This window comes from Alternaria conjuncta, assembly GCF_024043145.1.
Source record: "Alternaria conjuncta strain BMP 0040 chromosome Unknown scaffold_9, whole genome shotgun sequence".
In the NCBI taxonomy this organism is placed as follows: domain Eukaryota; kingdom Fungi; phylum Ascomycota; class Dothideomycetes; order Pleosporales; family Pleosporaceae; genus Alternaria; species Alternaria conjuncta.
In genome coordinates this window covers 1,343,236-1,367,469 of record NW_026250098.1, presented here as the reverse complement: position 1 = coordinate 1,367,469, position 24,234 = coordinate 1,343,236, and the positions used below count along the sequence as shown (strand labels likewise).

General features: G+C 54.1%; 11 protein-coding genes across 11 annotated transcripts; 5 read left to right on the top strand and 6 right to left on the bottom strand.

Moving 5' to 3' along the window:
- Window positions 1-55: 55 nt before the first annotated feature.
- J4E85_006927 (uncharacterized protein) lies at window positions 56-840 on the top strand (the record flags this gene model as incomplete). Its single annotated transcript, XM_051471162.1, has 3 exons — window positions 56-264; window positions 330-734; window positions 786-840. The coding sequence occupies 3 exons, from the start codon at window positions 56-58 to the stop codon at window positions 838-840; spliced, it is 669 nt and encodes a 222-aa protein (XP_051325372.1).
- Window positions 841-1,270: 430 nt separating this feature from the next.
- J4E85_006926 (uncharacterized protein) lies at window positions 1,271-1,778 on the bottom strand (the record flags this gene model as incomplete). Its single annotated transcript, XM_051471161.1, has 2 exons — window positions 1,271-1,554; window positions 1,685-1,778. 2 exons carry the CDS (start codon window positions 1,776-1,778, stop codon window positions 1,271-1,273), a joined length of 378 nt encoding a protein of 125 aa, XP_051325371.1.
- Window positions 1,779-2,781: 1,003 nt separating this feature from the next.
- On the bottom strand, window positions 2,782-4,578 carry J4E85_006925 (uncharacterized protein; the record flags this gene model as incomplete). Its single annotated transcript, XM_051471160.1, has 1 exon — window positions 2,782-4,578. The coding sequence occupies one exon, from the start codon at window positions 4,576-4,578 to the stop codon at window positions 2,782-2,784; it is 1,797 nt and encodes a 598-aa protein (XP_051325370.1).
- Window positions 4,579-7,130: 2,552 nt separating this feature from the next.
- On the top strand, window positions 7,131-8,561 carry J4E85_006924 (uncharacterized protein; the record flags this gene model as incomplete). Its single annotated transcript, XM_051471159.1, has 1 exon — window positions 7,131-8,561. One exon carries the CDS (start codon window positions 7,131-7,133, stop codon window positions 8,559-8,561), a length of 1,431 nt encoding a protein of 476 aa, XP_051325369.1.
- Window positions 8,562-8,983: 422 nt separating this feature from the next.
- Window positions 8,984-10,174, bottom strand: J4E85_006923 (uncharacterized protein; the record flags this gene model as incomplete). The annotated part of the gene is made up of 1 exon (XM_051471158.1): window positions 8,984-10,174. The coding sequence occupies one exon, from the start codon at window positions 10,172-10,174 to the stop codon at window positions 8,984-8,986; it is 1,191 nt and encodes a 396-aa protein (XP_051325368.1).
- Window positions 10,175-11,012: 838 nt separating this feature from the next.
- Window positions 11,013-11,897, top strand: ATP5 (ATP synthase F0 subcomplex subunit OSCP atp5; the record flags this gene model as incomplete). Its single annotated transcript, XM_051471157.1, has 3 exons — window positions 11,013-11,186; window positions 11,287-11,604; window positions 11,691-11,897. 3 exons carry the CDS (start codon window positions 11,013-11,015, stop codon window positions 11,895-11,897), a joined length of 699 nt encoding a protein of 232 aa, XP_051325367.1.
- Window positions 11,898-12,434: 537 nt separating this feature from the next.
- Window positions 12,435-12,912, bottom strand: J4E85_006921 (uncharacterized protein; the record flags this gene model as incomplete). Its single annotated transcript, XM_051471156.1, has 2 exons — window positions 12,435-12,695; window positions 12,790-12,912. 2 exons carry the CDS (start codon window positions 12,910-12,912, stop codon window positions 12,435-12,437), a joined length of 384 nt encoding a protein of 127 aa, XP_051325366.1.
- Window positions 12,913-13,361: 449 nt separating this feature from the next.
- On the bottom strand, window positions 13,362-13,882 carry J4E85_006920 (uncharacterized protein; the record flags this gene model as incomplete). The annotated part of the gene is made up of 3 exons (XM_051471155.1): window positions 13,362-13,430; window positions 13,484-13,717; window positions 13,787-13,882. 3 exons carry the CDS (start codon window positions 13,880-13,882, stop codon window positions 13,362-13,364), a joined length of 399 nt encoding a protein of 132 aa, XP_051325365.1.
- A 468-nt stretch (window positions 13,883-14,350) lies between these two features.
- BTN1 (battenin CLN3 protein) lies at window positions 14,351-16,758 on the bottom strand (the record flags this gene model as incomplete). Its single annotated transcript, XM_051471154.1, has 5 exons — window positions 14,351-14,749; window positions 14,809-15,036; window positions 15,349-15,799; window positions 15,849-16,584; window positions 16,656-16,758. 5 exons carry the CDS (start codon window positions 16,756-16,758, stop codon window positions 14,351-14,353), a joined length of 1,917 nt encoding a protein of 638 aa, XP_051325364.1.
- Window positions 16,759-18,292: 1,534 nt separating this feature from the next.
- Window positions 18,293-21,107, top strand: J4E85_006918 (uncharacterized protein; the record flags this gene model as incomplete). Its single annotated transcript, XM_051471153.1, has 3 exons — window positions 18,293-18,452; window positions 18,512-20,105; window positions 20,150-21,107. 3 exons carry the CDS (start codon window positions 18,293-18,295, stop codon window positions 21,105-21,107), a joined length of 2,712 nt encoding a protein of 903 aa, XP_051325363.1.
- A 1,406-nt stretch (window positions 21,108-22,513) lies between these two features.
- J4E85_006917 (uncharacterized protein) lies at window positions 22,514-24,005 on the top strand (the record flags this gene model as incomplete). The annotated part of the gene is made up of 3 exons (XM_051471152.1): window positions 22,514-22,697; window positions 22,749-23,335; window positions 23,382-24,005. The coding sequence occupies 3 exons, from the start codon at window positions 22,514-22,516 to the stop codon at window positions 24,003-24,005; spliced, it is 1,395 nt and encodes a 464-aa protein (XP_051325362.1).
- Window positions 24,006-24,234: the final 229 nt, after the last annotated feature.

Sequence of the window (24,234 nt, the reverse complement as noted above, 5' to 3'; positions counted from 1 at the left end):
CCTTTCTTTACTTGTCACAAACTTCGAATCAACACAAATACTTACCTTACTTAAAATGGCTTCCCTCTACGATATGTTCGACTGGAGGACGGCTTCAACTCAAGAACTCGAAAACCAGATCAAGAAACTACAACGTGATCGCGATTTGAGGAAACTGCAAAACACAATAAGAGATAGCATAAGAGACAGCATACGCGACAGCATCAGAGCGGAGACTCTCAAAGAGGGCATCAGTCTCAAGATCGAGAACGAAGACGGCCTAGTGTACATTTCCCTCCCTTTCTCACTTATCTAATGAGAGCATGACTAACCCACGTTCCCTCATCTAGTTATTTCCGCCCACGCGGCCTTATAATGGGTAATTCACCACTAAACGTCGAGCTGAAGAACAAAGGATACAATGGCAAGATCTACGTTGAACCCGGCGCCTCAGGCTGGTTCACAGGTGGATGGGCTGAAGTACTCATCGTAGCGGGAACGGTATATCTATACCGCAACGAACTCCGCATTATCGGTCGAGGTGTGCTAGCTGGAGCGAATCTAGCTATTGAGCGATGGGAACAACGTCAGCGACAAAATGCCAGTGATGTGAAAGGGAAAGAAGTAGAAGAGGAGAAAGAGCAAGGAAAGGAGGAGCAGAAGATGCCTGTCACACCGACTGAAGAGAAAGGCATCAACCAAAATGCCTCCACATACCCTCCTCACCCACCACCCACACAGCCACCCCAAGCCGTGTACGTATTTTCATGTGTGCGGTGTTCTAACCCAGAATCACCTCCACACAGCCCGTACGACAGCAGTGGATTCGATGCAGACGTGGACACGCCAACCTCACCCTAGAGCCTACGTTGACGCCAGGTCACCTGCTTTGCAGGTTTTTGATTTGATGTAGTCTGCAGACCTGATCAATCTTTTTGCTTGTATGAGGTGGGAATCAGTGGTCTGTAGTGGAACGCGCGTAAATGGTCATTGGCCATCATAGACGACGTCACCGACATATGGGGGAAGCAAGAAGGGATACATATCACACAGCCTAACTCACTGCAGAAGCCATGAGATCACAACTCAGCTCATAACCATATCATTGAAGTCATCATGTCTCGAAAAGTGTATGTAGATGTAATCGCAGTCCATCGCCAAGAAAGCCTTCTTCACAATCGAATCGAATCAGGCAGAAAGTGTGTCCACGAAGCCGATCATACTCGCCCGGGACCTTTATGCTGGTCGCTCACAATCCATCAATCATGCTCCTGTGTTTCGTCCGTGTCGCTTACAATCCACCGGGTCCGGCAGCCGAGTGTGCGCTGGCTCCGGCGCCAGGGCCCAGGGAGGCATGTGTCGCTTCGCGGTGGGCTGCGTCGCGTGCCTCGCGCTCCTTGGTCTCGGCGGCGATTTGGTCTTCGGTCTTCTTGTTGCCTCGGGCGATGAGCTTCTCGAGGAGCCCGCCCTTCTTGGGCGTGTCGTGCTTGTCTGAGTCTTCGAATTCTTTTAGGTAGGCGACGCGCTCTGAGGGGGGCATCGAGGCGAGTTCAGAGTCGATTGAGTCGCGGTTCTCTGGTGGAGTGGGTTAGTTGCGGGTCTGGGTAAGGCTGAGGTTGAGAAGTCGGGAAGGCGCGATGTTGGATTCGTGAATCGCGAGGGATAGGTGTAGATTAGATCATCGAAAACTCGAAGCTTGACTTACCCTCGATAGTGCCGACATTACCAGCGCGGACATCGTCCTCAGCCGTCTTGTTCTTGCTGCTGCCAAGGTGGAGCTTCTCCTTGATCTTGTCCATTTTCAATTGACTGTTTTAGGTTGTGGTTTGGGGTATCGGGGTACGTGTGTACTGTTGACGTGGATGAATGGCAGAGGCAGGAGTTAGGTGTTTGGTGTGTTGTCTAGGTCGGAGGAGGCGCGCGGGGATGAGGGGTGATGGTAGCTTCAGCCATGCGTGTCACCTACGTCATAGCTTCAACATAGTCCAGCTGCCAGCTGCCCTGTTGGAGGTGGATCTAGTCAAGCGCGATCCATGCACTTCATTTCCAGGTCATGCAGCGAACGCCTTGTAGTGGCTTGGGATTTGGTGGTTCTTCTCCTTATGCTTGGGCTGCATCTGCCTACGTGGTGTCTGACATCAGCCTCACGAGCGGAGCGCGTTGCGGGCACCCTGGGAAGCTGCAGGTGGTAATTATGGCTAGCATTGTTGTCCCTGCGTCTCGTATTCGACTTTCGATAATTAGCTCTTAGAATGGCCAGGAGCCATCTACAAGATCATGATTGCGATGCTCCAGCGGTAGACTTCCACAGAAGTCCTTGCATGAAAAACGAAGCATGTACGCGGCTGGGACCACATACATCAAATTCATCATGGTTGACGTCTCCACTTCCCGGATGGAGCTCGTCAGTAGCCCACAGTTCCAACTTCGTGTTGCTACCCTTGTCATGACAATGCATGTCCTTCAGCCCTACGAGCCGATCACCCGGTAACTCTTGGCAGGTGAATTCGGTCTGCAGACACCAGCATCATTCTGCTTGTGCACTCTCAGAACCCTTAGGAGCTTCGCCGGTTGTCAAACGGCAACGGCATCGTTTGGTGAAGACATTCGGATATCGTGGTTGGCCCATGCAACGTTAACGGTCGCTGAACCGTATGCCTTTGAGAATGATTACTATTATATGCGGTTTCGTGTGCTCATATCCAAAATCCCGCCCATTCCCAATCCATGAGTGGTATCTCTAGATGTACGCCAAATCCAAACGCCTTAGTATGACCGCCGCCCAGTATCCAGTGCTGCCCATTAATATTTGTGCTGTGGAAACTGAGGTGTCATTGGTGATACGCCAGAGCGTACTCCAAGCTCGCCTGTCGCGTATCCGTCGTCGCTAGCTATGCCGCTCACACTGCGCCCTGTGCTACTCTCGGCATCCGCTTCGCGTGGGCCAGGGTATTGCGGCAGCTGTACTTCTCGCCATCTAGGTGTGACTGGCATCATTGACTCGCCGTGCAGCTCTTGTGGCTCATCTGCCATGCTGATAACTGTCTTCTGATCCTGCGGATACGCATGACCGACGAATTGCTCGTTGACAGGAGAGGCAAGCTCAGTCAACGGTGTCCCGTGGAGTTCCTGAGGGCCCACAGCTTTGTGCGGCTGGCTGCCAGCGAGAATGTCGGTGCCTGAACCAACCTCCGATATGTGCTTGCTTGCGAGTTCGTATCGTTGCTCTTTTTGCTGCTTGCCGCGACGCTTCCGGAAGAAAAATATACCAAGTGCGACCAGGGCGAGAGCGGCGATTGCTCCCATTACTATGCCGACAATGGCACCTACGCCGAGACCTGAGGATGAAGACGAAGCTGGCGTGGCAGTAGCATCACTCGGAGATTTGATGGTCATGACGTCTGATGCGGGCAGAGGATCAGGAAAGACTGCCTGCGCAACAGTAAAGTTCGCGCGCTCATAGTCTACTATGAGATAGGCCTCTTGCAATAGCGTCCTGCCCAGTGCATATTGTGTATCGTTCGCGGCGCGGCGGATCGGGAAGTAGTTCGTTGCGTTTGTGTAATACGGGTACGAGGCTTGGAGGTCGAATGCCGCATACGGCAGCTCTATATTGGTGTAGTTTGTAGTCGTGTCTTCGAGGGAGTCGACGAGCTTGAACGTGAGGGTCGGGTTCTTGGATAAGAGTTCTTCGTGGATCGTGTCGTTGACAAGGTACAAATCTGTTTGAGGATCATAAGTCAGGCCAAACGCTGTCTCGAACTCAGCACACACGTCTGCGGGTAGCCACAGATGCGGGACAGTAGAATCAATGACAGAGAAGTGAGCTCCAGATGTCAGGGAGTAGGTGCCCTGCAGCGTGTTTGTAGCCATGATCGAGTCCACCCCAACAGTTAGGAGCCGGGAGGGGTCTTGTGAGAAGGTGAACGAGAAATCGTTCGCGCCAGTCTCGAACCGCGTCGCATCGTAGCCGCCCAGTATCAGACTACCGAATACAGATTTCAACCTGTACTTCGCGCCTGCCGTATACGCATATGCAAAACTGGGGATCTTCTTGCTTTCACGCAGCAGGTAGAGGAACGAGTCGACCGGCTGGCTTCCACTGTTGAAGCTGGACTTTGCCTGACCCAGGCCCAGAACTCCTAGATAATAATCCGGGTCGGCAACGGCAGCAACGACCTGGCGCGTCAACGAAACAGAAGAGCTACTGTCCGCAGCTGCTCCTAGAGTGACGGTATCCAGGCCAAACAATCCTCTCCCTGTGTAGTTGAGCGCATCCTCCAAATCAACGTCGTATTGCCCGATCGCCGACCATGTTGTCGACGCGTCGACCTGGAAGCCGGTGCTTTGCGTGCTCTGGAAGACCTCTATTCCTCGTAGTTGTGGGCAATCTGTAGGGTCGACTCCCTCCAAACAACCTTCCGGCGCAATGACGTATGTGACACCTCCCTTTGTGCTGGGCAGTACACGAAAGTCTTGTCCTGGCGTTCCAACGCTTATCTTGAAGGTGCTCCAACTCCCATCGGCACCGTCGAACTTATTCGAAGGTGGCACAACATACGGCTCCGGGGCCTCGGTAGCGCGCGGTGTGAGGCGCATGGTGTAGCGAGCGAATGGTAGTGAGGGTAGTGAGACGTCCCTACATGGACCTGGCAGCGATCGGTCGACGACTTAGAGGGTGCGAAGCGTGCAACACATAGCGGAGTTGTCTTTCGGAAGACTTGGTATGCCGGCTTGAGTCAGCTCAGCTACCGGGAATGCGGTTCCAGGGCCATCGGAAGCTTTCAAGGCCAGAGCGGTTCATGGGCGTTTTGCTCCAAGAACCCACTCCAACAACTGCGGGCGCCGCGTGACGATCGCCCACCCTAATTATTAGATTGGCATGGCAGTGCAGCCTGATTCGGTGACAGTAGCAGGGAAGTCCGGCTAGCCTCCAAGGTCAATCGAGCTGGATACGAGGGTATCATGGGAGAGGCGTATCCGTTGGCATGCTAAGGGGTAGCGCGACGTTAGTCATCATCCTGCCCAATGACGGAGTCCTGGAACGACTTCCCGCTGATCCTCTCAGCCTCCTTTCGACACCATCTCGGCCCAAGCGGCCACGACTTGAGCGCCTTCGTCATGCGGTTCCAAGTTCCCTTTGAATGGCGCTCGACACATGCATGCCAAAAGTCAACGGCGACCTCTCAGCTGTGGTCGCATGTATCATCGGCTAAGGCAAGTTGACATGTCACGGATCTCGCACTATCTCGCCTGACATGGTCGTGTTGTCCTTGCCGAGAACCTGAGACGTAGCCCAGCAATCTCTTCACTTGGCCCTAAAAGGCAAACCCAGTAGTTCGTCGCTCCGACCTCCAGGAGATCGGTTCAAGGCTGGATCGTTCTTGCGGGGCAGATCTCCTAGGTGATATAGGGTATGCCGATTGACACCAGGAAATCGAGACAAGCGTTGCATATGGCGCTACTGATAGCTAAGTTGTAGACTGCCACGGTTGCTGTTGAAGACAATTGATTGCAAGTCATGTCAGCATTAAGCTTGGTTCTAGGCGGACCTACGAGAGCATGCAAATCCAACTGATCAGCACGGCAGACGAGGGTCCACCGTCCAACGATGCCCTGGCGGTCATACGCGTCAACGGTATGTGCCTCGTGTTTCCACTAAGCATGGCTATCGCTAGGGCCGTGCATGGATCGCAACCTGATCATGCGTCCGAATAGCCTTCATCGAATGGTTCGAATTCGCACTGTTTAGGGCAGAAACTGGCTGTTTTCGCTTTTGCGGTACTCTCTTACGTCCCAAACGTCTTGCTTGACCTTCACACTATCACTCGCTTGGTGTAGAAGGCTCATAACAAGATGCGGAGATTTATCAGTCTTGTCGGGCCTGCACTGGTTGCGGCTGGCTCAGACGCCAATGGGTACAACAGGAGAGGTACGTCATTTCCCCATCGAGATCATCTAGCTAACATACCCCAGAGGGCATGTAGCGAGATTCGAATTGAAGGCATCTTACTAAATGTTTGTTTCTAGGCAAGGAGTTTGTAGTCACGACACTTTCGACCAACACTCAATCACATGATTCGACTGCGCCGCAAGCTTCATCTCTTTCACCCGTCACCAGTCTAGATTGGGTTCATGAGGTGCACCCCTGGGACACACCTACACCATTTTCCCTTGTTCCTCCAGAGATACCTACCTCTCCTCTGGCTCCGGGTTCTACGAATAGCAGTAGTACCTCGGTTTCACCAATGACACCGGCAGTCGTCACATCTATTGCCTATGGACAATCGCCGCCATTCCCGAACATCACGTCGGTCGATAGCAACTCTCCGATGCCTACTGGTGTGTGCACCGGATGTATCATTGCAGCGTATGGTCCCATTACCACGTCTTACAACCCTGGGGAGTTTTACAACCCATGGACCAGTATAGTGGTGACCGAGACAATTGTTACGGAGTATTCTACCTACTTGCACAACAACACTGTCGATACTGTGGTCACCGAGGAGCGAACTGTCAACCAGACTAAGACCCTTACCCTGGACGAGGGACAAATAATCACACGCTCGACACCGACATTCACCATACAGCCAACGCCAGGTGTATTCTTCCACCTTGATGCAGGTCCAACTTATGTCATCTACAACCGGCTGTCTGGTGGAGTAGATAAATACCGAGAGGTATTCTTGCCACAGTATAATATGACAGCAGCAGAATGCTCGTCAAACGTCGCGCCTTTAACGAGTTGGGCCCCTGCAAGAACGGCATCCGCAGACTGGAGTTACTTCATCGCAACCCATACTGGAAAACTTCCCCCAAGCCCAGGAAGGGATGAGCCCGTGCCTTTACCCTCCAAACTAATTCAGTATCTAAAAAATGACACAGATATCCAGAGACAATTTCACGGCGCGGACATCGCTACGTGCAGTTACAGTAGACCGCCTCAATCGAATTTACGTCCATTGCCCTCGGGAATCGCCGCACCGGCTGCGCCACCTCTATCATCGCTTCCTATCTTCCTGTCGCCCTTGACAGGCACGTATCTCGCGACCAGTTTTGAGTCCACCTCAGTTCACGTCACGGTCCGGGGATGTTTAAGATGTGAGGATACATCGATAAAGGATGCTGTGGACCCTACTGTGTCAGCCAAAATGGCAGATCCTACTCCCACAAACCACGGCGACGACGATAGGCACGACGACAACTCTCCAACACCCAACCAGCCCGATAGACCAGCCGATAATACTGCCAAGCCGACCCAGGGTGGTGAGAAGACTTCACCGAGCATTCCGGACGCGACCGCGACTAAGGATGTAACGATTGGAGGAGTGGTCCTCCCCATCAACACTCCCAAACCGACTCAGACAAGGCCCGATAGCCCGAATGACGAGAACCACAATCAGATTCCTCCAGCGATCATCATCGGAACCGTAACAATCACACGAGGGCAAACAAAGACCATCAACGGCGTGCCCGTCGTCGTACCTACAGATGGCGGAGGAACACAGATCGTTGTAGATGGTAGCACGGTTGCTCTCAATCAGGCTCCGACGCAAGCTCTCAATCCGGCTCCGACGCAAGGTTTACCTGTGCTCATTGTTGGTGGGGGGATCGTCACGCCAGATTCGAATGGAAATTACGTTCTGGGATCCGAGACGTTGAAGCCGGGCGGGCCTCCGATAACTATCAACGGGAACACCGTCAGCATGGCACCGGACGGCTGGGCTATCGTCAATGGTGCCACACAGACTATCGCAAACCTTCCGGCGCTTACCGGAGCCCCCGCTTTGACGGTCGGCAGTCAAGCCGTCTCAGCAACCGTAGTGGGAGGCTCAACAGTCTTTGTTGTAGCGCCTGGTCAGACGCTTAGCGCAGGAAGCACACTTGTCGTCGATGGCACGACCTACAGCATGCCGGCAGAGGGTCATGGGTCAACCCTTGTCGTCAACGGCCAGACTTCGATGTTGAATGCTGGACAATCAGCCATTACTCTCGACGGCGGGAGATCCGTTACTGCGCAAGTCGTCAGCGGCACGACAGCCTATGTTCTCGCTCCTGACCAAACCCTCACACCTGGTGGCGTTCTCACGATCTCTGGGACCACATACTCCATGCAAACGGGTGCATCCGGTTCTGTCATTGTCGTCAACGGCGTTACATCCACTTTGGCTGCCGGTGCAGAGATCACCGCGGCACCCGCCTTAACAATCAACGGCGTGACGTATGCACACACTGTCCGAGACGGAACAACTGAGTACGTTCTGAACGACGGAACAACCCTCGTACCCGGATCATCTATAGAGATCGACGGAACTACTTACTCTCTAGACGAACAAGGCACGGCCTTGATCATCAACGGCCAAACAAGCACCATACCCAAGCTACCGAAGAGCAACAGCGCCAGTACAACACGTTCAGACTCCGCTTCTACAACGAGAAGTCGCGACGCTGGAGATTTGATAGCGAGCGGAATAGGCGAGACAAGTAAGGGAGTCGGACCATCCACACACACCAGCGGTTTGGACAAGTGGATTGAGAGTCTTGTTATTGGCGCGGCGGGATGGCTTACATTGCTACTGTAAGGAGGTTGGCCGCTGCAGGACTTGGAAAAAATTGGGTGGTAACGATTTGATGCATTATCATATAGCGTGGCGCTTGGTATTTTGGGTGGGAAATAGGGGTACATAACGACTTGGGCATATATTGGGAGGACTATGCTCGGCATTTGGGTGGAGCTGGGACCTTTTTGGTAGATATTGGTATAATGCGTAATGCTATTAATCTATATACTTGGTAAATCAACTATAAGATGTATGTGGCGGCACATGCGCGATGGTACGCTGTTCCACGCCGGTATGCTCAGGGTGTCCTTCAAACTCGTCCAAGACCTCCGCAGGTCCAAAAAGGATCTTCAAGATGGCGTACTAGTACACAAGATCCGTTTGTGGTACTAGACGATAGTACGGATGCAAGTCTTGGAAACTCAGACGTGAATGCCTCCGGCCTACTTCCTACCTTTCTTGAACAACTCCCATGCCTCGACCAAGCCTTGCTTAGTCTCATCCTGCTTCGCTCGCTGCTCATCACCAGTATCTCCAACAGCAGCCAAACTGCCGTCGTATGCCTCGCCCGAGAACAGAACGCGCAAGTTCATCCAGACCGGAACGATCTTCGCATCCGCACCCTTGACCTTCATCTTCTTGAACAGCTCTTTCGCCATCTCTCCCCGCAGGCGCTGAACGTAGTCGGCCCACTTCTCTTCAGCACCATTCCTAGTCCACGTCTTCCCGAAGCCTTTGCTAGTCGAGTCCATTTCCAGAACAAGAGTGAGGGAAACAAGACCGCGGTAGTAGTTCTTCATGACGTTGTATCCACCGCTCAGCAACCAGTGAAGATCGTAGAAAGAACGGATCTTGATGTTGAGCTTGGTGATGAGACGCTGACATCCAGTGGGAAACAGTCTCACACTGTAGTCGGGCGGAGGGCAGAGTTCGTTCGTCGATCTAACGATCTCGAACATGTTCTTTCCGTAAAGCACAGCCTTGGCCTCGGCGAAGATTTCTTTGTTCGCACGGAGGATGTTGATGTTGGTGCGGCCAACGAGCGAGAAGCGGGTTTTGTGGCCGTCGACATGGAGGTGGACGAGTGCGTATGCGATACCTGGGAGGAACTCGCGGCGCTCGGCGTGGAGGAACGCTTTCTTCTCGTCGTGGAATACGGTGTGCTTTTGGCGGACGCAGATCAGGCCGGGAACCACTAGGAGGTGCGAGTAGATGATGTCGCGGACGGAAATGGGGAGGTTCATGAATGGAAATGGTTCCTTGTTGGCGATGGGGCTATCGATGGCGAGAGCAAGGGAGGCGAATGGGTCATGTTTTTCCAGAGCTGTAGGTTTGGCAGTGTACGAGTCTGCTGGAACTGGAGAAGGGAGGTCCAAGTTGCTTGCGGTTGAGGTACTGCCCTCATCGTCGCTCTTCTCGCGGATCTCGGAGTCGAAGGTCTCCTCTGGCTCGTGGAAGAAGACGTCGGGTGACTCTCCCTCGTTGAAGTTGATTTCGCGTCCTGTCTTGTTGGAGTTGGCATCAAGGTACTCGACGTTGCTGAAACGAACGCGTTTGGCCATACCGCCGGTCGAAGGTGGTGTCATGAGGTACGATAGCGGAGGCGTCTGTGGTCGCTCGACTGACGGCTCCATATTGAATGCGGATCGCGATGGGTACCTGGGTATGAGAAGGATATATGGTGGTTGATAGAAGAGTGAGGTAGGCAAGACGTTAATAGATGGGCGAAGGGAGGATATGTGAAGGTGAGAGAGAGCCATAGCGGACTCCAGGCGGGGCGTCTCCACAATATGAAAGCTATGATGAGGTGAAGGTGAACGGTGATGGACGGCCGCCGCTATCTTCGTGAGAGACGACGATCATGTCGGAACAGGAACACATGGTAAGCAGTGGGCGAACAGGAACACATGAGGGATTGTGTGATCGGTTTCGTGAGATTACAGATTTTGTGGCAATGAGTTGAGCTGATCGCTGGACTACACTATCAAGATAGCGAGCAGTGTGGAGGGGTAGGGATGACTTGAAAGAGAGCCTCGCCCGCGGCGCATCCAATTGACTTGGAAACCCCGCATCTCAACGGGCCGCCATATAGTCGCCGTCACATAATTACAGTACGGATCTAGGTACTTGCGGCTCTATCAAGCTCCAAGATGTTGTTGAAGGTGGGATGATACCTACCTAGGTACGTTGACCTCCACACACCAGCTCTCGAATTTGTGCAGCGTAACTCGGCAACAGAAGCAGCAGGCAGCAGTTCAGATAGGGAGAAGAAAGTAAAAATAGATGCCAAAGAGGCGATGAAGATGGTGATGGAGTTGCGCAGTGGTTGGGTGACATTCCAGGTCCCGCGACCCAATCGGTGCTAGTCTCAGCGAGTGCCGAGCCGGGCTCAGAAACCTCATCGCAGCATCCTCAACTGCACCCGCGCTCCTTAGCAGCCCCATCCCGCAATCCATCTCCCCTCTACCCACCATGTCTGCCGCTCGTGCCTTCAGCACCGCTTTCCGGGCGGGTGCGCCCCGCGCCCCAATGGCCGCCCGCTACGCTGCCACCCGAAGCTACGCTGCCGCCGCCGCCCCGACTGGCTCTGCCAACAAGCCCCCGGTTGCCCTCTTTGGCGTCGACGGAACCTACGCGAGCGCTCTGGTACGCTTTCCACGACTCCAATTGGCACTCTGGCGATGATACGAGGATGGAAAACGGGCCAATGGCTGGGGAACAAGAGCTTGGCTAACAATTGTGGCAGTACACCGCGGCCTCCAAGACCAACGCCCTCGACCCCACCGCAAAGTCTCTCCAGGCTCTCCAGGGCGTTTTCCAGAAGGACGCCAAGCTTACCCAGATCCTCCACGCCCCCTCGCTCTCCGTCTCGGACAAGCAGCAGATTGTCCAGGAGCTCCAGAAGCACATTGGCGGCGCCGACAAGGACGGCATTGTCAAGAACTTCCTCGCCACACTCGCTGAGAACAACCGATTGGGCGTACTACAGGGTGTCGTAGAGAAGTTTGGTGTGCTCATGGGTGCGCACCGTGGTGAGGTCGAGCTGACCGTCACCAGCGCTGCGGTACGTTGATTCCGAGATGAGATGGAAGGACAGACCCCAAGAATAGAGGAGGAAGTTGCAGGGACCTAAGAACTGACAAAATGTAGCCCCTCGACAACAAGACCATCAGCCGCCTCGAGAACGCCATCAAGAACTCGCAATACGTCGCCAACGGCCAGACCCTCAAGGTCGTCCCCAAGGTCAACCCTGAGATCCGCGGTGGACTCATCGTCGAGATCGCCGACCGCACCATCGACAAGTCCGTCGCCGCAAAGATGGCCAAGATGAACAAGCTCCTCAAGGATACTTTGTAAATATAGAGCGAGAGCGCATGGCGATGGATGTGAGGGGTAGGCATGTGTATTCTAGATGAGTCTTGGAAAAGAGCAATTTACTACCGTCTACCACCTGGCGACGCGCCATGACCGACTGATGACTTGAGCTTGGATTTATGAAGAAATACATTGGGGCAGCTGATGTTTTACAGAAGACAGTCAATTATCGCGCTCGTGGCCCTCTAACATGTGTAGGGATGAGCGTGCTCTACCAGCTCACCGGATACCGTCTCAACATTCCTAGAACCGACGAATGCCAGCTACCTACCGCGCTACAATACGCTATCGCATTGGCACAGCCCCCATGTCAACCTAGAGAAAGGGTGAACAGCCTGGGGTCTACGTCGATGTTAACACACCCACTTTGCGTGTACTCATCTTAATGTAGTCTGCAGACCCATCCAGTCTTTCCCTTGTATGAGATGGCCCCCACCTACCACGCGAATCCCCAAGTCATTTACAGACGTATCATCCTATTCATGCCTTGTTTTCCGGGTTGCAGTAACCAACTTTCTTCTAGTCGTCGAAGAATTCTGGAAAACGCACGCGTATGCTCGGTAGCACACACGGCTCATCTCCATTGGCCGCAGTCCACGCAGCAGCATCGTATGGCTTCGGAACCAGCCATTTGTCCCACCCACGCTTCTCATATAAAGCTTTGGCCTCCAAAGTTTTGACTAGGAAGGCATAATACTTTTCTAATAGCTCCTTGAGGCGTTCTAGGGTATGTACCTCTTCGTCGGTTTCCTTTCCGGGGCCTTCGTACTCGGGTTCGATCTGCGGTGAAGTTAGTATGCTTCAAAAGTTGTTGCAATTTCAAATACTGTTTTTGAAGGGGTTGGATGACATGCGAAGGTTATCGCATACTTACAATCATCAGAGGGAATTTCATAAGCGAAATAGGTGTCGCTTCGATCTCGCGGATGTAGAGGGTTCGTTGGTAAGGAAACCCCTCAAGTGTGGACGCTGACGTTGCAGTCGTATTTGGCGACATTGTAGTGTGCTTGGTTGATCGTGAATGCGTGCGGTAAATGGTATAGTTCTGGGAATGAAGAGAAAGTATGCAGGGCTCTTTATGGCTTATATACGATGTTCGCAGTGAATATTTGTCTGGATTCTGGCCATACGTGGTTGGGGATATCTGAACTACGGTTCACCACCACAGCGCGGTTAAGCCACTTGGGAAGACAGCGGCGAAGCACTTCCAACCAAGGACCATAGTAGGTACACCATTCTATGTTCGATGAAAAGATCTAATTTGATTGGGTATAATATCGCACTGCTCAAAAACAACGAATAGCAAGAAAAAGATATCAAACTGCACCAAAAAACAGCAACCTCCTCCTCAGCCTGGACACAGCCTTCTTCACCCGACTCTTCCTTCTCCACCTCCTCGCACCCAGTTTCACAGTAAAAGACCGCCCGTCGCCTCCATATACTTCTTCAGTCCCGTCCCTTTTCAGCCATTTGGCGTAGTCTGAGGAATCTGAAGAACCTGAAGAGTCTGAAGCACTGGAAGAGTCTGGGTACTCTGGATGTTCGATCGCAAGACCGCCTGTACATACTAGTTCTCCGTCGACGAAATGGGAGGATAAGGGTGTGAGGTAGTCGTCTGTGAAGGGATTTGATGGAGATTTTTCGGGTGGAGTGGATAGGTCTACTACGCTGTCGTTTCTTTGTGGCGATGAAGAGGTTGTGGTGAGCATATTGGATGAGGCATCCCCGTAGTGCGTTTTGAGCAGGGTGTCTAACTCGCTTTGAGAGGAGATAAGAGTTTTGCTGCTGGTGTCGTTGGTGGCCTGGTTTTGCTTGTTAGATAGTCTCTCTTTCATGCTACGGATTTCCGGAGTACACGGGAGTATACTTACAACGAGAATCGGGAAGCGGAGACGAGAGTTGTCGAAACCTGGGGCTAACGTGGCGATGTGCCAGGTTTTTGGGTTGCGCAATAGTTGCGCGGGCATATTGATAGCAGTACTTTCGGACGAATACCAACTTGAAAGCATTCTTCGTTCAACGTAGTATATCTATGGGTATTAGGTTGAGTTGGTATGCAAAATGGGGACCGAAAAGGATATTTCAGAGATAGAAAGAAACGCATGCCACACATTTACTATACGTGTCTCTAACATGACTCCCTACTGTCGTGTTGCTAACTGTAGTTCACTCATAGGCTCACGTGTAGGCAGACGAATGGAGGGACCATGGTTTTGGGGAGGAAAAGTGGATCAGCTCGTGACGTGTATCACGAAGTCGCTAAGGAGTGGGAAATCAGGCGAACGGCGTCATGGGATTGCGCATGGGATCGCCATAGTCAGGATGGCGAAAATATGGACATAAGCGATGAAACACTTTGGATGTAACAATTTGAATTCGATCGTGCGTGTGTGAAGACAGACGCCTAACCACCCTCAAATGCCCGACCGACCGAGTTAAGCCTGCCAAACATACTCCATGCCAACGCAAGGCTCGACGCCCACCTTCTCGTCGACATCTATGACGGAGTCGCCATCTTCGTTATCTTCATCGCAGACAGTGTTCCTGGCAAAGCCGTCTGCATCTTCCATGATGATGTCCAAACCCACCTCCTCGTCCCTATCCCCGTCATCGATACGCGAACAGTCCTCACTCCCCTCACACCCACACATATCATCCCACTCCTTCTCCCACGGCCCCAACCCGTCAAAAATGCTAACAGGGCTAACCCGCAACTTCTCCCGGGCTTCTTTGCCCGACCTGCCCCTCACTTCGAGGCGCAAGTTCGCTACATCAACCGAGCTGTTGACGATTGGATTAACCTCGACGCCGTCATCCATGACTGTGGTTCCGATCTAGTGAGTAGGTGTTAGCAAGTTTCCACCGTAGTTTGACGATTGAGAGGGCAACTAACGATTTGTGCGGGATAGGAAGCGATGAAGTCTTTATCGGGTTGCCATCCTACTAGTATGCCGGTGATGTGGTATTGTGGTAGGGCTTTTTCTTGTTGCCCTAGCTTGCGGTCGTCGGAGTCGTCGTCAGAGTCGAAAAGCGTCTCGGAGTCCGTATCGCACTCCGTGTCGGACGTAGCGCGAGAGAGGGTTGAGAAGACTCCCTGGGTCTCAGCCGGTTTTGTTGTGAACTGCATGGATACGGTGTAGTAGGTTAGGGCAGTCGTGTGACTTATAGAAACTCGCGGTGAGGATGTGTAGGCTTCTAAGAGGAAAAGTTCGAGATGGATGCATACTATAGATAGCTGAAGTTAAACCGTGGTTCCGTTTCTGAAATTATATCATTATTGCTCACTTATCGTAACGCGCCAACGAGACCGAGAATGTTTCCAAGAGTGGGGTGCGAAAGCTGGAGTCATAGGATGCAGAGTCGATATAGTTGGATTTCACTGCAGCTTGCAGTAATTTCTGCCATGGTTCACTTGCCAGCGACACAGACTCACCTCAACAGCCATGCCTAAGAAACCAGCGATACAGATACCTCCAGAATCACTCACACTAGTCGCGCCCAGGCTGAATTCCCTATCCTCTTTCGGCACATTGTCTGTAATCTCGGCAAAGGTGCTGACATAGACCAGCCCACCTAATAGACCTTCCCAGAAAATGATTACGCAAACGATGTAATAGCTCGGGATGAAATTGAACATGGCGTGCAACGCGAGGACAATGAGGTTGGCGACTTGAAGAAATGACGGGACGTAGAGGTGGTGTATGCGTATGAAGGGTGTGGAGGATCGCGAGATAAAGACACCGACCTGGTAGATAGCGCCATAGGTGCTATAGAAGGAGCGGTATTCGTCGAAAGGAGAGGATTCGAGAGGGAAGAGCAGAGTGGGTGCGACGCCCTGGTTGATAGTGTACTCGGCGATGTAGACAAGAAGGAGGGGCAGCATACTGTGATGCGTTAGTCTGGAGTGGATGAGATTTCAAGGATCGGGCTTACTATGGGAAGAACAGGCCTCGCGCGCGGTTGAGGTTTGCGCGAAAGCTACTCAGCGCACTATTAGCACCGGTGTTAGTGACAGAGGGGAAACTGCGCCCTGAAGCCGAGTGCATGGAGGAAGACAACAGGTCGTCTTGTTCCTGCGCCGGGCCTACTTCCTCTTCCTCATCGTCCCCATGGTCATCGATGGCTTCATAGTCGCCTTGTTTCTGGATGCCAGCGCGCAGCGGGCCGAGTGGAAGGATAATGAAGAAGCTCAGCACCATGATTTGCGGCAAGAAGGAAAAGACGAGTAGACTTGTACGAGGGGTGATGCCGAGCGTGTTGGTCGCAATGGCGTAGGCTCCAGCACCAATCAAGCCGGCGCCTCCCGTGCCCGAGCCCCAGGAAGCCAGAGCAAAGTGGCCGTAGTAATGTGTCAGGCCAAGGAAGCTCAGTTCGCCAGCTCCACTGCTCAGACTGGCAAGCATCACTCCGCACATCTTGATGGCGATGGTCCCCGAGTCCTGCAGTGGAGGCGTGAGGGCGATGATGAGCATGCCGCATACGGAGAGAGCGACGAATATGACGATGCGCACATTGTAGGGGATCTTGTGGATAAAGTACGGGGCGCACAATTTGGCGAGGAACGAGGGAATGACATCGGCGAGGAGCACGACGCCTTTGGGGACATTTGGGCCGACGAGGTCGAGGGCGGCGGAGAGGATGATTACGTAGAGCACGTTGTTAATGAGGCCTGGGCGTGTTAGTCGCGGTGGAGCGGACAGTGTTGGTGCCCCTCTTTGGGGGGTTCAGGTGCATGCATACCGAACAACCAGAAGGCGGCGCACACGCGTGGGTCGGCGCCGTGGAACACAGCCTTGAGGCGCGCACGGTAGACGGCCCAGGAAGACGCGGGAGAGCCAGGCATGGGGAGAAGCGGCATAGGATGCAGAGGCTGGTGTTACTTCACATATCGCAGGTTTGGGGGTGAAAGCTACGGGCACGTGTCACGCGCCTCAGATGACGAGGGGCAGCTGCTGGCTGTACCGGTGTTGATGGCTGGGCTGGACTCGGACATGGATGGGTGCACCTGCCGATCGGGCTTGGCGCGAGGCGGTCAACTGGAAGGAACGATTCAGGAACGGGCTGCATGGGAACGGGCGTCGCATGTTCCGACGAGCATGGGTGTTTCTTTTTGTGCGCAGCGCGGGCAGTCTGGGCGGGGCTACGACGAACTATGGCCAGGGGCCCTCTGGTATACGCATCATCATGCGCCTGAGGGCTTTGAGGCGAGCAAACGTCCTGTGGCCGTGTGGGCGTGTAGGCGCTTTGTGGGAAGCAGCCCTATCACATCGCCAGTGCCTGCCCTCTAGTCGGGCTCTCGCTTTTGTCGCTGCATGCGGGGCTGCGCTAGAGTCCTACAGGGATCGTGGCGCTTGGTCCCATTGCGCCTTCTCGTTTCCTCGCATGCTCGAGGCTTCTTTTCTTCTGCAATACTGCTGCTCGCTCTGGGCCGCACCCCTCCACACGACGACGACCATTGTACTCTCCGTAATACGCTAGCGAGCGAGAGCGTGTACTGCTATCCCGTACTTGCGACACTTTCATCCTCACCACCTCTCCGATGAGCCCAAGCCGACTATGGACCGCCCGCCGCCCTACCAACGACCACCAGATCGCCCTATGAACTACCACCCGCAAACGACGCAAGCCTACCCAGGCCACCCGCCAGCCTCACAACCACAACCGCAACAGCCACTCCACGCTCCGTATGCAGTCGACCCGTACTCGATGCCCCGGCGCGACCCATTCTTTCCTTCAGGACCACAACACGTTCGACGCAGTAGTCAAGGACTACCGGCTGGTAATAATGCGCCGCAAGGCCAGAATGAGGGACAAGGGCAGGGTGGCTGGTCAAATACAGGTACGGGCTACCATTTCCACAAATGTCTTGGAGAACACATCTGCGCAGTACGCACGGGGGACGGAGGGTCTGTGTAGCCTGGACATGCATGTGTACAATTTTTGTAGCTCTCACCAGTTCACAAAAGGTGCCCCGTCATCCAGGCTGCATTTCGACCTGTATGTCTCAAGTCTGTGGCACCGCTCGCGTGGCTGTCTGGCGCTCGAGGAACAGGCAAGAGACGGTAGTGGGAAGGCATTGCCTGCATGGATTGCTGCATGACACGTCAATTGCGAAAAAGCACTTCACCGCCTGTCGCCCTCATATCGACGCAGGCAAATGCAGGCAGTCTTTCCCTACTAGTGTCGCCATGCCATCCTGAGCCACACCAACATCTGCGTTTGCTCAACGGTGCGCGCCATTTGTCGGTGGAGATGGCATGGGTCTGGCGAATTCTATGGCGCACTCCGCAGATGTGGCTCCTAGCTAATGCACGATCCGCGGGCCTCTAAACCTCTTTCGAAAAGTCGCGACTCGCCGTCCGAGCTTGTGCTGATCCATGTCTTTAGCGCGACCGATACACTACGAGACTCATCACTCCCAGTCGCACCCTCCACCGCAAATGTCCACTTCCAACAACCCTCCAGCCCCGGCGCCCTATAGCTTCGATGCTGCGCGCGCCTCGTCGCTGAACGCTGCCAGCTCTCCGAACCCCTATGGTACAGCCCCGCTCCCAAAAGCAATGGTCAAGCTTTGTCCCAAACTAACTCTCCCCCAGGCCCGTCTCACGAACCTCCACCTCCACCATCCTTCGCGCGGCCCCAAATGCCTCCTCCATCGTCCCCCACACAGCAGCATCTCCATGCATCCCAGTCGCAGCGTCCACAATACACGTCCAACTTTGGCGCCAACAGAGAGCTTCCTGGCCTAGGTCAGGCGTTGCGACCGGGAAGCAGCATGTCCATCTCATCTCTTATCGGCGGCGGCGGTGACACAGGTGCGCTCAACCAAACAGCGCAATCACAGCCCTCGCCTCCCACCAACGCCCCAGTACCCAACGGCCACAGCATGCAGCCACCTTCGCCTCGACGTGGCCTGCCCGCTGGTTCACGGTCGGATTTCCCTCTGTTTCGCCGTCAACCCACCCCAGAGCGCAACATGTACGGCAGCAATACCTCGCGGCCATCTGAAGGCCATGCCTTCTCGGCCGGCTCACCCAGACAGTCCTACAGCAACCATGGCTCGCCTGATCCGGGCCGCCAGTCGCTGCCACCAACGACACAACCCTACAAGCCCATGAACTTCGCCGGCCACCGCCCCTATGCGCAGGATACAGGTCGACAGCCGGCCGCGAATGTCCCACCCCGACCGAACAGCCAACCGATGGGCCCTCTGGCAAACACCGAACAAGAGGGCAGATCTTCGTACGACGGGTTCCCAGGCCGGCGCAGCGCCTACGGGCCAAACGAGGAGCGGCGGCGCACACTGGGGGAGTCGCATCACGCAAGGCCCAATGCTGCAGAACTCTTAGCAGGCACAAACCACAATGCTTCTGAGAGGGATCGGCCCGTGACTGTTCACCCTGTGTCGCAGTCTGGCTTCAGTCCACCGCAGGCGCAGCGCAACATCTCTGGCTCATCCGAACCTCCACGCAGTCTGTGGCGGCAATCAGCGCCCACCGGTGCTGTCCATGAACCTCCTCATGACAGTCGCGCAGAGGAACCTCCGCCGATGCATCGCACCTATGGCCCGTACCCCCCATCCATGCTAGGCGCTCCCCGATACGGCGCCCAAAGTTCAGAGGATATGTTGCGACGCAGTGTAGACCAGTTGGGCCATCGCGTAGTCGAGCAGTACCACGCTCCTCCTACCTCCGACCCCAACTCCCTAGAGCGACAGAGGACCGAGCCACTCGCACGCTCTCTATCCTCCAGCGGAAGATCGCTCTACGACCAGCCTTCCAGGATGGGCGAGGCCATGCAACACTCGAAATCGCACATTGGCTTTGGTTTGGAGGCGAGCAGACGAACGGGCAGAGCGTCTCCGCTTCCACAGGCTGTTCAAGGTGCCTCGGCGCAGCCCTTGTCCGTTGGCAAAGATCCTGGAATCAAGAGCGAATTCGGGCGCATGTTCTCCGGTCTCGGCAGCGGGCTGGGATCGACGACCCCATCGCGGGGAAGTCCCATGCCACAGAACGGCCAGGGCTCATTCGAATCGGACAACGGCGAAATGATGAGAAGAATCGGTTCTCAGCAAGGAAGGAAGCCGAAGCGAGTCAAGGATGAAGAGGGAATCTTCGACATCGAGAATGCTGATGGTAGAGGAACACCCGGTGCGCGTGGGACCAAACGGAACAAGCACCATCATCATCAGTGAGTTCCCTCAATGCCATACAAGATGCGTACTAACAGTATAGTCACCACCATCACCATCACCACCAACACAAGCCTGACGAAGACACGTCGATCCAGCCAACCTCGACTACCATTAACGGGCGACACCCCAGTCTACCACAAGCTGGCCCAGGCCAATCAGTTCATCACCACCATCACATTGGAGGAAACCCTCATCACCATCATCACCACCACCACACCCCTCGACCTAACCTTCAGCCGTTGCAGCAAGTAACAAAGATCCTGACCAAGGTCCACGACGTACAGCCTGTTCTTGACGATGCTGCGAAACGCCCTCGCAAACATCTTGGATCACAGCTGTACGATGCAAAGACAGAGCTTCCCAAGCCCAACTCATCGCTAGATGACCAGTTCGGATACGCCTCGAAACCTCAACGACTGCCTCGTTTCGACGTCAATCCCATCAATTGCACCTTTACTATCAGAGTGCCGCGGTACTACCTGAAGCCACGACAACGCCAGCACGTCGTGTTGGAGAGGCATCTTTGGGGTGCGCGCGTGTATCGCGACGATTCAGATCCTATTGCTGCTGCGATCCACTCTGGATGGATCCGTGGTGAATGGGATGATACTGTCGACGTCACTATGCTCGACCCACGCATCACTGCGCCCAATGATCCAGCCGACGCCGCTGATGTTCTAACAAAGGTGCCAGCGGCCCCTGTGACACCACCCGCCGATATGGACTTGCAAATTGAGATACTCATCTTGCCGCAACTTCAGGAGTACACCGGTTCCGTCGAATATGGCATCTCGAGCAGGAAGAGCAAGGCTCATGAGGGTCTCAGCTTCATGATCAATAAGATTCGATGGGTTGAGGAAGGCATCGGCAGCCGAGGACAGGAACGAACAGCGGCGGCATTGAAGCGACGATTGGATGCCAGCGCGACTCTGCTTGCTTTGCAAAGGGGAATCGACAACACGCACAGGGTCAATGGCATGACCAAACTGCATGCTTGAGATTTAGTTGGATGGATCAAGGTCCATGACATATAACGGCCGTCTGGAGAGTGATTTAGCATGGCATTTGTAGCGCAGGATGATTTTAGCATTGCTAGATACCCGCATCTTTATAGCTTGAGTCTGGCGTAGGATTGCACATAGCGTCGGCGAATTCTGGGAAACGATGTAATGAGGAGTTGCACACGACATGAAAAAAACTTTTACTTTTCGCATTATCTATCTGTGTTGCTGAGTGCTTTTCCAACTGTACGCCTATGGCTGCACTGCGTTGTTATCAGGTCAGCCACACGTGGGGAGTGGTAACCAATCCCGCGGCGATCACACACCGCAGTACCAGAGCGATAGCGGCCTGGACGTACCCCGGGCTTGCGTGTACGCACCTTAAGCAAGAGCAGTCTATCCCATTTGCGTGGTGTGCATTTGATCCTTCAACCTTCAACGCCCAGGCGACAGATCGCGAGGTACACGATACTCTGGCAGCCCACTGCCCCGCCACGACGAAAGCTTACGTGACGCCCCTCATCACAACGCGTACAATAACTGATGTCAACGATGCATCACCGGACTTACTCCATATCGACTGTAAGTAGTCTTTTTTCCTTGCTGGGATCTCCAGCATGCACCATTGTTTTTTTGCCGATTTACGACGACTGGCGCGCGACTACGACGATGTAAAGAAATTTCGCTCCCATCCATCACGTCTTTCCGGCAATCGGCGGCTTTAGGCAGGCATGTTTCTGGACCCCCTAGCTATGCTGCTGGAGCCATTGTCGTCATACCGCAGAAGCAGGCGGCATCGTGGCACACGACCCGGAGAGCTCGTAGCAGCATGGCAACGGCTGAGAGTCTTGGAGCTGTCCTGCCGGTGCCCATTGCTGTAGGCAAGCACCAAGGAATGCGCATGGGCAGGCGCCAACGATGACCGTTGTTTGCGCTGTCACGACTGCCGGACATGTGGACACATCGGACTGCAGCCACACGTGCTATCGAATGAGAATCACCCGTTACATCTGCTCCACCGCGCCCGCTAGCCTGGAGCCGCAATCCGAACGCTTATTGCTCTGGCTTGTGAAAAGAAGGACGCCGTACCGAATGCGGGGGAATCATCGTCAATCAATCCATCTCCTCTCGCTTCTTGACTGCCGGGCCGACCTGACGACCCTGCAACACGACACTCGACGTCCATACACTTATTGCTTCACCTAACAGACGACTTCAGCCGTGCGACTCCACAGCCTTCTGTTGACCGCCTAGCATCTGCCCTTGCTACATCGTTGATTAAAAGCCGCATTCTCGCTGCATCTCGGAATACCTTCGGCTAGATTTCCGATCCGTATAACTTTTACTTCGCTTCGCCAGTCGCATCGTCACTGGACTTCAGGAAGCTGTACTTGCCGCATACAATGACCGACTCCAATGCCGACTCCAATGGCTTCTATGCGCCCAATATGCGCGCAGTGCCTGCTGGCGACTTCGTAAGACCAAGCAGAAAGACTAACGGTGCTGGTGTACAGGCCGAAGACACGCGGATATGCGTCGTCATGGTAGGCTTGCCCGCGCGGGGCAAGAGTTTGATTGCACAAAAAGGTACGTTTCTCCTGTACGGTCTCGTATAAACACTAACGAGTTGCAACGCAGTGGTTCGCTACCTCCATTGGTTATCGATCAAATCCAAGACGTTCAACGTTGGCCAGTATCGTCGTACTGCGACCCCAAACCCCTCCGCCGAGTTCTTCGATACCTCCAACCCAGAAGGAGAGCGTCTCCGGAAAGCAGCCGCCGAAGCAGCTGTTAACGACATGTGCAAATGGTTTTCTGAGGGCAGGGGCTTGATCGCGATACTAGACGCCACAAACTCGACCAAGAGCCGGCGCAGGTGGATACAGGAGCGATGCGCTGCCGAGAACATCGAGACACTATTCGTTGAGTCAAAGTGCGACGACGAGGATCTCATTATGAGCAACATATTGGAAGTAAAGACGACATCTCCAGACTATGTCGGTCAAGACCCCGAGGAAGCTGCAGCGGATTTCCGCAACCGTATCCGGAACTACGAGAAGGTGTACCAGACCATAGACGAGGACGAGCGCGATCTTACATATGTCAAGCTCATCGATGTGGGAAAGCAAGTCATCATCAACCAGATCCAGGACTATCTCCAGAGTAGGGTCGTCTACTACTTGATGAATCTCCACATCAAGCCGCGCTCGATCTGGTTATCGCGAGTAAGTATATGTCGCAAACCCATACTATGAAAACTAATCGTGGCAGCACGGTGAATCCGAGTACAACCTCACGGGCCAAATTGGAGGCGACGCAAACCTGTCAGAGCGAGGAGATGCTTACGCGCATGCGCTACCCGGTCTGGTTGCGAAATCGGTCGGCGACGGTCGCAAACTTACTGTCTGGACCTCAACCTTGAAGCGAACGATCCAAACCGCACGATTCCTCACATTCGAGAAGTTGGAATGGAAAGCGCTCGACGAACTCGACTCCGGCGTCTGCGACGGTCTCACATACGCTCAAATCGAACAGAAGTTCCCCGAAGACTTCAAGCAACGCGACGAGGACAAATACAACTACCGTTACTTGGGTGGAGAGTCATATCGCGATGTTGTCATTCGTTTGGAGCCCATTATCATGGAGCTGGAGCGGAGCGAGAACATCTTGATCGTTACACACCAGGCCATCCTGAGGTGTATCTACGCATACTTCATGAACGTACCACAAGAGCAGAGCCCGTGGATGGAGGTCCCGCTACACACGTTGATAAAATTGACGCCCAAGGCGTACTCAACACAGGAAGAGAGATTGAAAGCCGACATACCGGCGGTCAGCACCTGGCGAGGTAAGGGCAGCAAGGCTGAGCATCAGCAGGCAAATGGCGGCACATAGCCTAACTCCTATTCAGCTCCCGGGGAAATCTGCGGCGCGCCTGCTCCCCTGGGAGCGGATGTTGGAAGAATCGTAACGAACTAGGCCAGTGCAAGTCTGGCTCGGCACTATAGACGGACAAAGAAGGTTACCAGGGATTCGCGCTTCGATCAAGTCGGACTTGATCTCTCGGCGCGTGTGTTAAGCATTGGGCATAGATTGGCATTTCAGCGTTTTGGTCACATCACTA